Source organism: Ascaphus truei, chromosome 19, assembly GCF_040206685.1.
Source record: "Ascaphus truei isolate aAscTru1 chromosome 19, aAscTru1.hap1, whole genome shotgun sequence".
NCBI classification, from domain to species: Eukaryota; Metazoa; Chordata; class Amphibia; order Anura; family Ascaphidae; genus Ascaphus; species Ascaphus truei.
In genome coordinates, this window is record NC_134501.1 from 8,180,904 (window position 1) to 8,195,737 (window position 14,834).

General features: G+C 50.6%; 1 protein-coding gene across 2 annotated transcripts in view; it reads left to right on the forward strand.

The window, feature by feature from the left end:
- The first annotated feature begins 2,986 nt into the window (after window positions 1-2,986).
- GSE1 (Gse1 coiled-coil protein) overlaps window positions 2,987-14,834 on the forward strand; it is a 352,546-nt gene continuing 340,698 nt past the window's right edge. For both annotated transcript variants that reach the window (XM_075576447.1, XM_075576448.1), the window contains exon 1: window positions 2,987-4,904. In XM_075576447.1, coding sequence (XP_075432562.1) covers window positions 3,135-4,904 — 1,770 coding nt within the window. In that variant the 5' untranslated portion in view covers window positions 2,987-3,134. The remainder of the gene's footprint in view (window positions 4,905-14,834) is intronic.

Here is a 14,834-nt window from a genome sequence, read left to right on the forward strand (position 1 = left end):
TGGTTCCACTTGCTGGACACAGTTTGTTTTCACTTTACATTAATATTATTCATATCTTTGTTTTTTTGTTATGGGAGTTTTTTTTTTTCCTTTTCCTGGGAGTTTTAAAAATGGCTGTCATCATTTTCCCAGCCGTGAGCGCTGCAACTTTGGAAATAGTTGCAGTATTTTTCCTTTCTTTAACAAACGTTGTATATCTAATGATATTTATGCACAGTGGGTCTGAATTACTAAACATGCCTTAAATTAAGAAGCCATTGTTCAAATGACAGACAAGGCGTTGTGTGACTGAGCGCTTTCATCTGATTCCAGCTTCATACACTGCGACAGTAAGTGAGACTGCACTTGCTGGGCTATCAAGCCGCAAAAAGGTTACAAATGCTAATTTTTGCGTCCTCCGAACAAAAACCTCTGATGCCTTTGCAAGTTATACAAAACAGTCCCCACACACCTCTCTCCACTCCATGCTGTTTCCTCCTCTCTTTGGCCCCACCCCCAGGCTCCGGACACCACCTCATGATTGGCTGCATTACCCAGCAGCAGCCAATCAGGATGGAGGAAGCTGCCCAGCCCCCTAGCAACAGCCCTGCTCAGGGAAAACCCGCGTCCCCCCAAGCCGGTCAGATCCCTAAGTCCAGAGGGGTAATATCAGTATACACATACATGTCCAGTATTACCTCCAATTGTTTACTGGACAGTGTGTCCAAATACAGGACAGTCCCGTTCAATACTGCACATCTGGCAGCCCTAGTTCAGCAAAGGGTTAACTGCGCAGTTTCACTGGGGGTTCTTGTTCTGTTTTTTTTTTTCAATTGTGTTTTGGTTTTGCTGGAACTTGATTGGTTTGGAATTTGTCAAAAATAATGGAAAAAGGCAACCCCCCCCCCCCCCCCGAAATTTGGTAAAATTTTTCCCCCCCCACAAAAGTTTGCAAACTCAAAAAATATTCCTAGTTTCTTAAAAAAAATCACAAAAGATAAAGCAACAAAAAAAAAATCACAAAATCCGTGAATGGCCCTTTTTGGTGTTTGGCTCGAGATCTCGTTCCGAAGTCAGTCGCCTGTTTGTGAAGTTCGGATTTCGAACCCGCGACCCGACTCATCCCTATATGGGACACGGACCCAGGGGCACGGCTCTACAGGGGAGAAAACTCCGCCGCTGCCGCAATGTATCATTGGGGGGGTTTGTTCCCCGCGAACACGAGATTCTGCGATTACTCCCATACCATGCAAAACAGGGCGCTTCCTCTGGGTAAGCTGGGGCTAGTAACAGGCCGCTAAGTATTAAGACAGGGGCGGCCAACTTCAGCCCTTAAATGCCACCAACAGGTCAGGTTTTCAGGATATCCCTGCTTCAGCACAGGTGGCTCCATCAGTGGCTCAGGTACAGGGGATGATAGAGATACTTAGGGACCGATTTACTAAGCTTCGCTAATGTCATTTTTGGGCGTAAAATTGACTTGCGGAAATCTCACATTTAATTGCGCTTGTATGCACCTACGTACTCACCTTATTTTCGCGACTTAGGCGTCAACAATGGTTTTAGTTCCATATTTTGGCGCACAGGAACTGGACGCGCTGGGTGCACGGATACTTATGGTATGGAGTTAAAAAAAAACCTTCAAAAAAAAAGTCGAACGTGCGTCAAAATCGTTCAAAAGTTGAACGTGGCGTAGACCCTCAGAAGTCTGTTTATATTGTAAACGCAGAATGAAATTGCTATGAAATAAGCAAAAACGTAAGTGGCGCAGCACGGGTGTTTCATTATATAGCATAACAGAAATTTATTATTTTCACACTATTATACATAATATTACACTAATTGTATTGTATTGTATGTCTTTATTTATATAGCGCCATTAATGTACATAGCGCTTCACAGCAGTAATACACGTGGTAATCAAATAAATAACAGATAATATAAATAACAGATCATGGGAATAAGTGCTTTAGACATAGAAGTAACATTAAGGAAGGGGAGTCCCTGCCCCAAGGAGCTTACAGTCTAATTTTTCAGTCTAATCAACACACTAATAGTTGATCTTTACTATTATTCATTAAACATAATAAAAAAATAAATCTTTTCATTTCAATTGTATCAATCAGGCCTTCAACATTCATTTAAAATTATGCATCGTGCGTATGATGTCACACAATGAGCGTGATACATAGCGCCAAGATTAATTATTGTGCTAATATATGATTTTAGTACATAACCCCCCAGTATTGCTACCCAGTGCTGCATTTCCACTCAGGGGAAGGTAGATACTCAGTGTCACTATCCAGTGCAGCATACCCACTCAGGGGAGGGGAGATACTCCGTGTCACTATCCAGTGCAGCATGTCCACTCAGGGGAGGGGAGATACTCAGTGTCACTATCCAGTGCAGCATGTCCACTCAGGGGAGGGGAGATACTCAGTGTCACTATCCAGTGCAGCATACCCACTCAGGGGAGGGGAGATACTCAGTGTCACTATCCAGTGCAGCATACCCACTCAGGGGAGGGGAGATACTCAGTGTCACTATCCAGTGCAGCATGTCCACTCAGGGAAGGGGAGATACTCTGCGTCACTATCCAGTGCAGCATGTCCACTCAGGGAAGGGGAGATACTCAGTGTCACTATCCAGTGCAGCATGTCCACTCAGGGAAGGGGAGATACTCAGTGTCACTATCCAGTGCAGCATACCCACTCAGGGGAGATACTCCGTGTCACTATCCAGTGCAGCTTGTCCACTCAGGGGAGGGGAGATACTCCGTGTCACTATCCGGTGCAGCATGTCCACTCAGGGGAGGGGAGATACTCCGTGTCACTATCCGGTGCAGCATGTCCACTCGCATGGCAGGGGAGGGGGAGATACTCGGCGTCACTGCACAGCCCCGCATGGCAGGGGAGGGGTCACACAGAGGGGTGTGCTGCTCCATGCGCTCTGCCCGGGGGGGGCGGGGTGTAACATTGCGCCCGGCCCCTGTACACAGCGCAGCCCGCAGCGGGCTCACGGCTCCGGGACCCAGCAGAGCCCCCCGGGGGGGAGGGTCACACCCGGCCGGGTCACCACACTCCCCCCCCCTATCCCCCCAAACTCTGCACACCCCCACCCCCCCCCCACGCGGGGGACATGCGCCCGGCACGGGCATGAGTGACCCGATCTCCCGCAAGCAGCGGCTCATGGCAGCTCTGGCAGAGGGCGAAGGCGCTGCGCCCGCAACGGGCGAGCCGGCCGACTGCGCCCCGGCGCTAACCTACTGCTTCATCTGCGGCGGCGGGGTCCCCCGCGGGCGAGAGGTGAGGTTACCCGTCCGCTGCCCCGCCCGCCCGGGCCACCCGTTCTTCCCTTTCCTCCAGCAGCAGGAGCCCGCCCCCGGCGCCGAGCCCCTGTGCCCGGCCGGCTGCGCCCGGGTTTGCGCCGTGTGCCAGCGCTTCCTGCGGGCGCAGTGGGACGCCTTCCAGCGCAGCCGGACCCCGCCGGACAAGCGCATGTACTGGCTGAAGCGGCCCTACCAGTGCGGGGAGGGGGCCCGCGAACACCCGCGGGAGTGGAACCCCAGCTACGACTCGGCGCTATCCGACGACAACGCGCTCAGCGACCCGGAGGAGGAGTCGTCCTCGCAGGGCGGGGGGGACCGGGGGAGGAGGCCCCCGCAGGGCGACCCCGGCCCACTCTCGCCGCCCGCGGGCGGAGGGGAGGGCGAGCCACACCCGGAGAACGGGCACCCGGTGGGCACCGCCTGTTACATCTGCGGGGGGCACAGCGCCGGGCGCAGGGTCCACGTGCAGAAGCAGGAGCTCTCGCCCGAGGCGCCCTTCTTCCCCTTTCTGTGGCTGCACACCCCCCCGCCCGGGGCTCACCCCATCACACCCGGGGGCAGTGCCAGGGCGTGTGCCAGCTGCTTCACGTCCCTCATGCAGCAGTGGCACAGCTTTGACCTGGCCAGCGTGCCCGTCATGCAGCGCCTCTACGTGGTGCCCCTCCATGCCAGCACCTCACCCGAAAAAGGGGCGCCCCAGAGGTCAGGGGAAGGTCACGCCAACGGGCAGGGTGTCTGCTACCTGTGCGGCGAGGACTGTGCCAACCAGGCCAGGCTGGTGCGCTCCAAGATAACCAATGGCAATGCCAAGGCTACCATGCACTTCCCCTTCATCACCCTGATGCCCTGCCCACCTACCTCCAGGGGGGTGACCCAGCAGGGGGAGGTGCAGAGCTGTAGGAAGTGCTATGGGGTGTTGGAGGACCTCTGGGCCATCTACAGGGCATCACACAACGAGGAGCTCATCAACTCGGTGCAGAGCTTCTTGGGAAGGTACCACCAGGTGTTCACGTCAGCAGATCCAGGCTCTTCTGGGGTCCCGCACATCAGGAGGACAGGACTTCCCAACAGCCACCCCGGTCCAATCTCCATCTGCTATGTCTGTGGCGCAGAACTTGGTCCAGGCGCCGAGTATCAACTCAGCATCAACCCTCCTAGCAGGTATGGGGACAAGGAGCCCTTCTTCCCCTTCCTCACCGTCTACCCACCGGCCCCCCGAGCCAGGCCCGCCGACTCCACCGGGCTGGTGTCCACTTGTGGGCTCTGCTACCATGACCTTCTTGGGCAGTGGCTTCAGCAGGAGATGAGGGCGATTCAGCACCCCAGCAGTCCCTGGTCAAGGCAGTACCAGGTGGAGACCTTTGTCTGCTTCTTCTGTAGGCAGGAGAAGAAGAGGTGCCTGGGATTGAAGGCAGTGCAGGTGGCCCGGCTGCCGGTGTTCTTACTAGCCCCCCGGGTGGCCAACAGTCTTCTAGTGGATGACGGCAAGCAGCTGACAATTGGCGCTTGTACTGAATGCAGACCCTTGGCATTGGTAGGCTTTAATATGGCACACAGCGACACGTTGGCACCCCCGTCACCAGCTACCAGCCAAAAGGTAAGGGGCATTTTTGAATGTGGTGATAATTGTGTGTTAACCCTTTCATTCCTCAGGCAGCGGGTAATCGGGGGTTGCCGTACCCACTTAAATATATGGGTGAGGGCTTTTTCATACTGGAGAGTCCTACTCAAGAAATGCCCTCTTTCAACGGGGTTACGGCAGGGCGTTCTCATCTTCAGACCCCCCCCCCCCAACAGGTCAGGATTTAAGGATATCCTTGCTTCAGCACAGGTGGCTCAGTCAGACTGTGCCACCTGAGCTGAAGCAGGGATATCCTGAAAACCTGACCTGTTGGGGACGGCGGGGGTCTTGAGGATAGAGTTGAGAAGCTGGGTTACCGTGTTTCCTAAAGAACGGTTGGAATTGAAGGTTTGTAAAGCAACAAGTTGTACTCGGTACTGTCATGCATTTGTTACAGGTGTCCTGCCTGTCCGAGCAGCTGATGCTGTTGCAGATCTCCCCTCCTGTAACAGACCGCACAGTGCTTATCAACGTCTCCCAGCTGCAAAACGTGGGTAATAAGGGGGGGGGGGGGGGTAAGAACATGTCACCTGTTCGCCAGACCGTGTTAAATCGGGAGCTGAACATTCCTGAGTCACGTTTTATCATGGGAACATGTAACCGGAATTGTCACAGAAACACACACACACACACACACACGCGTGTAACTAGAACACAACATCTTTACAGAAGCTACATACCGAGGCTAAAGATTGTCTGCTGTAAAACGCATGACACATTCCAGAAGTGTTTAGCGGATTTCTAGAAAACTTTCTTTTCTTCCCAAAGACTTGTATGAAATAAATGTGACCGGCTCATACCGCGTCCATACCGCGTCAATACCGCGTCTCCAGAGTTTGTTTAGTCAACTCCTCACTCCTGATAGGTCTTAGCTGTTCCCCATTAACCCCCTCACTGCTGGAGCACCGCATGTCATTCAGCATCCTACTTCAAGCATCCCCAGGGACCATTTCCCTGCCGGGGGTGATGGTAACCCAACTCTCGCCCTGAAAGTGTACTTGCCAGGGAGGTTTAGCAAGGCGCAGAATCCTACCCTTGTGCCCTCAGTGCAGTGATGAGGGTGATCCCGCAAAGCGCGCCAAAGGTTAACCCTTTAGATCCCTACAAAGCATTGCGCAGCCGTGCAGGGGTTAATTGGCACACGACTTCGGCGTACTTAGACGGGAAAAGGTCGCTGTCAGCGGGTCGGGCACCGCCCGGATATACCGTGTAAGAACATCTTTGTAGATAGTGCGCAGTGGTTCCAAACAGTTGTGAGGCCGCGCAGTGCGTCAATAATTGATCGTTTCCCTCTCCAGTGCCTGCGTCGCACCTAGTACAAGTTCTTTTCAATCGGAATACGTTTTCGTGTGTTCAGACGGGATCCAAGCCTGCGCGGACTTGGTGGAGCGCAATGCGTTGCGTTAATTATGGCGAGTAAAATGGTGGGAATTAAAGTCATTTCTCTAGTTTATAAGGAAAACCAAAAAGGCCCCAAGTTGCCCATTGGCACTAGTGTGTAGTGCAGGGGGGGAGGGGGGCGGGCAACTCCAGTCCTCAACGGTCACCAGCAGGTCAGGTTTTCAGGATATCCCTGCTTCAGCATCGAGGGTGTCTGACTGACTGAGCCACCTGTGCCGAAGCAGGGATATCTGGAAAACCTGACCTGTTGATGGCCCTTGAGGACTGGAGTTGTTCACCCCATATCTAATGTGTTACCCGTTGTGATTGTCCTCCGCACATCTCTAGGACGCAGAAGAGCCGCAGTTAATAAAATACACACAGGAAGCCAATGGCAGTAATGGATAAAAGAACGATGAGCATAAATTCAGCCTTTATCCAGCTCTGTTTAACTGCTTGTGGCTGTCGGCATTTGCTTAGTTGGCGTATTCTTTTTCTAGCAGCTGTGGCTTGGCAGTATGAGGGTTAAGTATCTGTGAAGGGGGTGGAGAGGGAATCCCAGGCTGGAAGACTGCGCCACTGACTCAGCCACCTGGCCCGAAGCAGGGATAGCCTGAAAACCTGACCTGTTGGTTGCCCGCCACCGATTTGAGTATTTAAAAAGACATTATATTCATATTATTATTATTATAGCAGTGTAATGTTTATGACAGGGGTCTCAAACTCATTCCTCAAGGGCCATCAACAGGCCAGCTTTTATGGATATCCACGCTTCAGCACAGGTGGCTCAATCTGAGCCACTGATTGAGTCACCTGTGCTGAAGCAGGGAAATCCATAAAAGCTGGCTTGTTGATGGCCCTTGAGGTCTAAGTTTGAGACCTAGTTTACGAGTCCATGTACAAACTCACATCTCTTCAGAAGCTTTTTATTGGTCCTTTTGAAACTGGATGCAGATTTCTTAGACCGACTCTGACAGAGAGATATAAGAGCAGGGATACAGAAGTATATTCTGATATGTGAGGTTCATTCAATATTCCTAGTGACACCAAATCGTGCAAAGCAGAGCAAAGCAGCGCGCTACATTTGGCGAGGAAGGGAAAAAATCGTCAATTTAATGGAAAAATGACCCAGCGACAGAGAGAGACTTTACATGCTGCCGTGCAGAAGGATTCTCTGTGGAGTTCAGCACACAAAGTGTATCGTTATTTAATCATGTCCCGTGATGGTCACGCTTACCCAGCTGCAAATGCTGTATTATGGCTCTCTAGATTGTAAGCTCTCCGGCGCAGGGCCCTCATTACATATTGTATATGTGCATGTTTGGGATGTCGCTTTTTCTAATGTAATATACATAACTCGGGACCCCCGTTGTACCACGCTGCGGAATATGTTGGTTGCTTCGCAAATAATCGATTAGTAAGAATATGGCTACCTACGTGAATTAGATGTGCCTGCCGCTGGGTTTGTTGTGGTTTGGATTTCATAGAGATTAGATTTGTGGGAAGCCCCTGTCTGTGCGTTTAATACGTACCTGGAATCCGCTAACCTTCTAGCCACACTTAATCTCCTCCTAGATGTCCTTTGAGTCATTGGAGCGGCTCAGTGCGTGACGAAACTGGGTTGGCTCAATTCCCAGAATTCCCGGTGTCAGACACTTGTGACCTTGGGCAAGTTACTTTATCTCCCTGTGCCTCAGGAACCAAAATCATAGATCGTAAGCTCACCTGGGCAGCGACTGTGTCTGTAAAAACCATACCTGCTGCATACCGCGCGCTGTACTGTAATTGTGACGCGCCGAGTCCCATTGTGAAAAAAGCGCTATGTGAAATAAAGCTATTATTATTATTATTATTAACCTTGGGTTTTGCCTGTGTAAAGTTTTGCAGCTGTTTTTATACGTTGCTCTCCTTTCATCCAACAAGGTACATTTGCGTCTACACACGTGACGCGCAGACGGGACCTACAGCCGTGGCAGGGTGATGTAATGAGGCAGGGGAGCTGATGTGACTCAGTATTATGGTGCTAGCGCAGCAGCACCCGGCCTGCCAGATGTGCAGTGAGTTCCCAGCTGTTGCTGCTGCCTGTAATAACTGCACACGCACCATGCCAGCCTTGTGTGTGGGGTTTCCGCGCAGACGCAGAGCTCGGCATATCTGGGGCAGGAAAGGTTTGGATGCAGTGTGGCTTTTTTTCTAAGGCGGACGTTGCGTTTCTTGTAGCGAAATAAATGAATAATACGTTTCCCTTCAGACCCAGGGGCAGCTGTTGGGAAAGTGGGCTGCGGACCTCCTCTGGTCAGCGCCCCACCCGTCTGCCTCCAGTGTGAGCCGTCTCTATCTCCCGAGAAGGCAGCTGTGTGGGATCCTGGCGCGGGTGCGTGCCAATAAGGAATGTGCCCTTCCGCAGCATGAATCCACATTCCCACTCCTATCGCACATTAAAGGGACACTGAAGCCCGGGACGGAAGTGAGCGAAGGGCAGTGGCATGTTGCATAGGGTCAAGGTAGCTGTACAATCTTTAATGTCGCTTGGTGATAAGACTGTTTGTCAGTCATCACATTTGTCGGCCCCCTGGTACTCAAATGGTTAAACAGTGTGTAGTCAACTTCCATCGCTTTACCATTGCTTTGCACTGGGTTTGCTGGCATCACTGGCACTCAAGAGGTTAGGGCTTGGGTGCTCGGCTCTAGTCCTCAAGCCCCGCCAACAGGTCAGGTTTTCAGGATATCCCTGCTTGTGTGCCCCATCCTATGTGCCTATACATCAGACACGTTTTAGTATATTTCTGTGAGCTTTTTGGAGCGCCCTAGTCCCCTTTTTCACTATCCCTGCTTCAGCACAGGTGGCTCAATTAGTCCCTGCTTCAGCACAGGGGGCTCAATCAGAGGCTGAGATTGAGCCACCTGCGCTGAAGCTGGGATATCCTGAAAACCTGACCTGTGGGGGGGAAGGAGGGGGATGGAGGACTGGGGTTGAGCACGCCTGGGTTAGGGTACCATGTGTGGAGATTCCCTGCGTGTGAGACTGGCTAGGCGAGTGTTTTGATGTTCCCTCTGATCTGGGACAGGATCCCAACAGCTGTCACTTTGACCTCGGTGGTTAAGCACAGGGTCCTGCGTGTCCCCGGGCAGCGCCGCGGCTGTCCGCGAAAGGTGCCGTCCCGTATTGGACCAGAGCGAATTAATTTGGTTAACACTTAACAATCCGCCACGTATTTCAAATCCTTCTTCAAACCATATTTAACGTAAACAGTCTAACAGGAAAGCGGGTCACCCAGCTTGGCACGGGTGCAAATAATTGGCACAATGTCCCGGGGCAGAATTCCAGCCGAGATTATCTCTGCCACCCAAAAGGCGCCAGCTCATGCAGGGTTTTTATTGCCTGGTTAACGCACAGCCTTCTGCAGCGGGGCAGCTAGAGACCAGGGCAGGAGGGAGGGACCACAAAGGATGTGAAGGTTCAGGGAGAGGTGTGAAACCAACACAACCTGACTGTGATTAACTCCTCATGCCCCAGGCGCCCTACACAGAGCAACACATCTGCTTGTGGCATGTCTGGTGGTGTACGTTTTCAGTCCACCTGTTGAAGACGTTCAGGGCATGATGGATGTGAACAGATAAAGGGGCAGTCCCGATGAGTGGTCAAACAAGTTAGCAATGTCATTTTTTTCATTCCTAAAGTGAATATATCACTTGTTTCTTGTGAAAAATACCCCCCTCCCCTTCTTGTTAACGAGGACACTAACGATGACCTACTTGTGTTGTCCTATAACCATAGAAGACGTGGGCAAATGCCACAGGTGCTCCGTAAAAGTATTTCAATATAGAACTGCAAAAGGATCTGGTATTTAATAACGGGCACTGCAGTGGGTAAAGCGCCTTTTTGTAGACCAGCAAAGTGGCCGGCGCTGTTAGCCAGGAATAACGGCAGCAGACCAATAAAACGATCCTGACCATCATTCACATGTATAGTATTAGAAAGGGGACATAGCAAGGTGACAGAGTAATATTACACATGGAGGTCAGAGTTTGCAAAAGCAGGATACACTCATACCATGAGCAGGGAGAAGGAGCGGCTCAGTGAGTAAAGACACTGACTCTCTAAACACTGACACTGACTCTCTAAACACTGACACTGAGTGTGAAACAGGGGCACCTGGTTCAATTCTCAGTGTCAGCACCCTGTGACCTTGAGCAAGTCACTTTATCTCCCTGTGCCTCAGGCACCAAAAGCATAGAGTTATAAAAAGCAAAGTTCATCCGGGCAGGGACTGTGTCTGTAACATTTCTATGTGCTGTGTACCACGCGCTTTGCTGTAATTGTGACGCGCTTTGAGTCCCATTGGGAGAAAATCCCTATATGAAATAAAGTTATTATTTATTATTCACATTTTAAATATATTTAGAAAAATGAGTAATACATAAATAAAATGGTATATCCTGAAGTAAGTCCCTAAAATAAGTGAAACGTAGAAGATGATGATGATGAGCGAGTATGATCTTGGTAGGTTCAGCATGAGTTTATTAATATGCATCTCTCGTGGCTCTGCGTGGCTCTGGTCATGGCGCCCCCTATGCTCTGTGTCCTGCTATGTTTTGCATCATTGCTTCATCAGGGGCACTGGATAGCTTTTTTTTTCTCCACATTGTGTTAAATAACGGTATCTTTTTATATGGCCGAAGAGTGCCCTATACCAGGGGGGCTCAAGCCCCCGTCCTCAAGCCCCCCCACTAACAGGTCAGGTTTTCAGGATATCTCTGCTTCAACACATGGGACTAAATCAGTCCCTGCTTCAGCACAGGTGGCTCAATCAGGGGCTCAATCTTTGACTGAGCCTCTGATTGAGCCACCTGCGCTGAAGTTTGGATATCCTGACAACCTGACCTGTTAGTGGGGGGGCTTGAGGAGTGGAGTGGAGCCCCCCTGCCCTTTAGTGAGGATTCTTTGCCTCTTCCTGTGGGATGTTTGTGTTTGGTCCTTAATCAGTAATAGTTTATTAATTATGGCATCATTATTTCTCCTGTGGGAGCGAGGGCGTCCTGATTAGGAAGACATTAGATGGAGAACAAACGCTCACTATGGGCTCTATTGACCAGGTCAGCAGTAAAGTGGAACTGATCCTTTAAATGAGTACGGCCACTTAACCCCTTCAATGCCAGATAAGCCTACAACACAGGATCATTGCAAGATTCGCTGGCACTACATGGTTAGCCTGTCTTTGTGTTATTGTTATTAAAGCTGCAGTTCAGTCAATATCCTGCATGTGTTTTTTTTAAATAAATCAGTTCTGTAGTAAGAAAAAATACTTTTAGCATTTTCTGTTTTAAAAAAAAACAACTTTGAAAGACCAATTTTCTTGTATTCTATTTTAACAAGCATGCTTGTTCCTATAGCAACGATTTACATTCCCCATATTTAAAGTTGTCGCCAAACTTTGCCGATCAATAGACGGAGAACGCATTGACCGGCAGCTATGCCGTTCTTTAGGTAATTAGAGATTGCCCAGATGAAACTATTGAAGTAAAAAAATAATAATAAAAAAAAAAAGACGGAACTGCAGCTTTAAGTAAGGTTTGGGGGTGGTGGGGTGTCTGGATCAGAGCTGGCAGCTCGCACTTTTCGACGCGGCACCGCTGCATGTCTGCACGCTGATGTCTGGGTTTCATTCACAGCCATCCAAGACTGTGCGCGCATCTGGACCCCGCACTGAAAGCAGGAGCTGGGCCCGGCTAGGCTGTTTGTTTTGGCTCTCTCCCTACCGTACCTTATCGTATGTGCCGTGTGAGGGGTCTTGTATGCCCTGTAAGGGGAGTATTGTTATTTCACCCTTCTCACGGCTCTGTGATGCTGCGGCTCAGCCCGCTTTGGGAGCAGAGCCCGAAGAACACTAACATGGGTCGAAACGTTGGCATTCTTTTGTGAAAACCTTTCACAGTAATGTGTATTTGGACAGCACCACCTCCATACTCTGCAAACGTTCTTTATGCAACAGTACTTTAGAACCCTGCCATGCTCTGTATCCTAATGCTTGTCCTGCGCCATGCTGCGTGTGGGGCAGGATGGGTACAGTACACTGCAGTAGACACTGATCTTCTTAGCTTCTGTACAGAACCGGCTCATCTCAGCGCGAATCTTGGTCTCCTCAGATTCGGGTGGTACATCCACACACCGTATACAGTGCACCGATTGTGCAAACTGTGTACTGTAATAGTGCGAGAACCAGGAGCTGCAGCGTTAGGATTTCGGGGGAACAGACCCCTCTATTCATGGATAGGGAGCAGTGATGTCATTGTCCTGGGAGCTGTGTGTCCGTTAGCTGGTGGCCGTAGCATAGAGGGTCTTTGTGCAGCTGCTGGGGGGCCATTGAGCTGTATTATTTGGCTTAGGCCAGTCCCCCCCCCGATGGCTCTTTCTTGAGACAGGGCAGGTTTGCACCTCTGGTTACTCCGATGTGTTGGCAGAATAAATACACACCGACAGCAGCTGAATCCCCATAAAGTCGCCATTAATGTAAATTCCGGAGAAACTAATCCTGTCAGAACGCGATGGGCTCACTCAACCCGGCTTTTCAAATGTTTATTATATGTAAAATACAAAGACACGCAGAGCCGCCACTGGCAAAGAACAGTGTTTTGTTTGAAACAAGAAACCAATATGTAAGATTGTAATAAAATGTTAAAAAAAAAACTCAGCAGGCCAGTGATACTGTGCACCACACTCTTTCCCCAACCGCAAGTTCAGATTCTGCAATGTGTCAGATGACATTAAAATCTTCACGGGCTGAGGGGAGACAGGAGAATCCCACAGTGGCGTCCGGCCTTTATTTTGGCTGCCCTTCGTTGGCACGTCCCCAATCCGTTGGAATAGTTTCTCCGGCTTCTCCCGCAGTCTCACCTTGTATATTATCCGGAGACGTGTGTCCGGCGTGCTCTGAATAAGGCCTCTGTGTTTGCTTCTGCAAACGGTTCCAGTGCTGGAGGTATATAATGCTAAAATTCTTTCTTCTGTGGCGCGCTCCTAAGCTCTTCAGGAACCAAGGAAACTTGAGTGACCTCATTCTCGTGGCGCCTACGGGGTCACCCCCCCACTGCAGTCTGTGAATGTTTGTTTGCAACTAAGGTGCACGGCCGAAGGAGCGGCTCAGTGAGTGCTGACTAAACAACAATGAGTTTCAGGGGACCCTGGTTCAATTCCCGGTGTCGGCTCTTTGTGACCTTGGGCAAGTCACTTTATCCCCCTGTGCCTCAGGCACCAAAATCATAGAGTGTAAGCTCTATGGACTGTGTCTGTAAAAATTCCCATATGCTGTGTACGGTGCGCTATACTGTAATTGTGAAGCGCAGCGTCTCATTGGGAGAGGAGCGCTAAGTGAAATAAAAAGGATTAATATTATTATGATGATGGGAAGGACTCGATGAAACTATAAATCCCAGTATGGATGCTATAATACCCTAGCTACCCACAGCCTCTTCAAATTAAACCCATGTCCTGTCAGTTCGGAGCAGTAGTACAGATGGGATGAATTCCTTGCCCAGAGAGCTTGCAGTCTCATTTCTTAGTGCCTAATTCATTTATTTGTTCAGAGTTTGGCCCATAGACATCTCTGCCCCAGTGAGCTTCCAATCCCATTGATACAGAAAAAGATAACAGGCCACGTCTCCTAAGCAGTGCTACGCCATAAGACACCTGGTGGCACTTTCACGGTAATAGACCGTACAGTGTACACAGTCACCAGCTGATGTCTTAAAGGGCACAGCACCGCTTAGAAGATAAGTGCCTTGCTTACAAGGCTATACCTGTTGTGAAAAATGCGTTTATTATTACTATTAATGATGGTTTACAGTGTATGAAGCGGGGACAGAACGGGGCTCGGGTTACAGCCGGCGTGTGTTTTCATATTTTGGGACAGTCTAGAAAGGATCTGTTGCCACAGGAAGGTCCCCAGGGGTAGAGACTGCCGATCCGCTTGCAGGGCGAGTGCTCTCCGCCGGTCATCAACCTTGTCCCATTTGCCGGTTGAGGACTGAACTCCCGTCCCTGCCGATCACCCTCCTGCTTTCATTTCATGGCGTACTGCTGGCAAGTGCGGGGCCTCCCAATGCAGGGGCCAAGAACGAGTCACTGGCGCGCAGGGCTGACAATCTAAAAGTGCTGAGTGGCCCTGAGGATCTAAAGAAAACATTGTGACATCAAGGGGCATGTCTACTAAGCCAAGGGGGCTCAACTCCAGTAATCAAGAACCCCCCCCCCCCCAACAGGTCAGGTTTTCAAGCTATCCCTGCTTCAGCACAGGTGGCACAATCAGTGGCTCAAAGATTGAGCCACCCGGGCTGAAGCTGGGATATCCTTAAACCTGAAAACCTGACCTGTTGGGGGGGGAGGGGGGGAAGGGGTGGTCTTGAGGACTGCAGATGAGCACCCCTCTACTAAACGGCGCAGACCCACATTCTGCAGCTGGAAGACCCTCGACAGCCCGTTCGAGTGACTGGACCGTAAGGAGTTTTTTCCCCCCCTCCGGCCGTGAA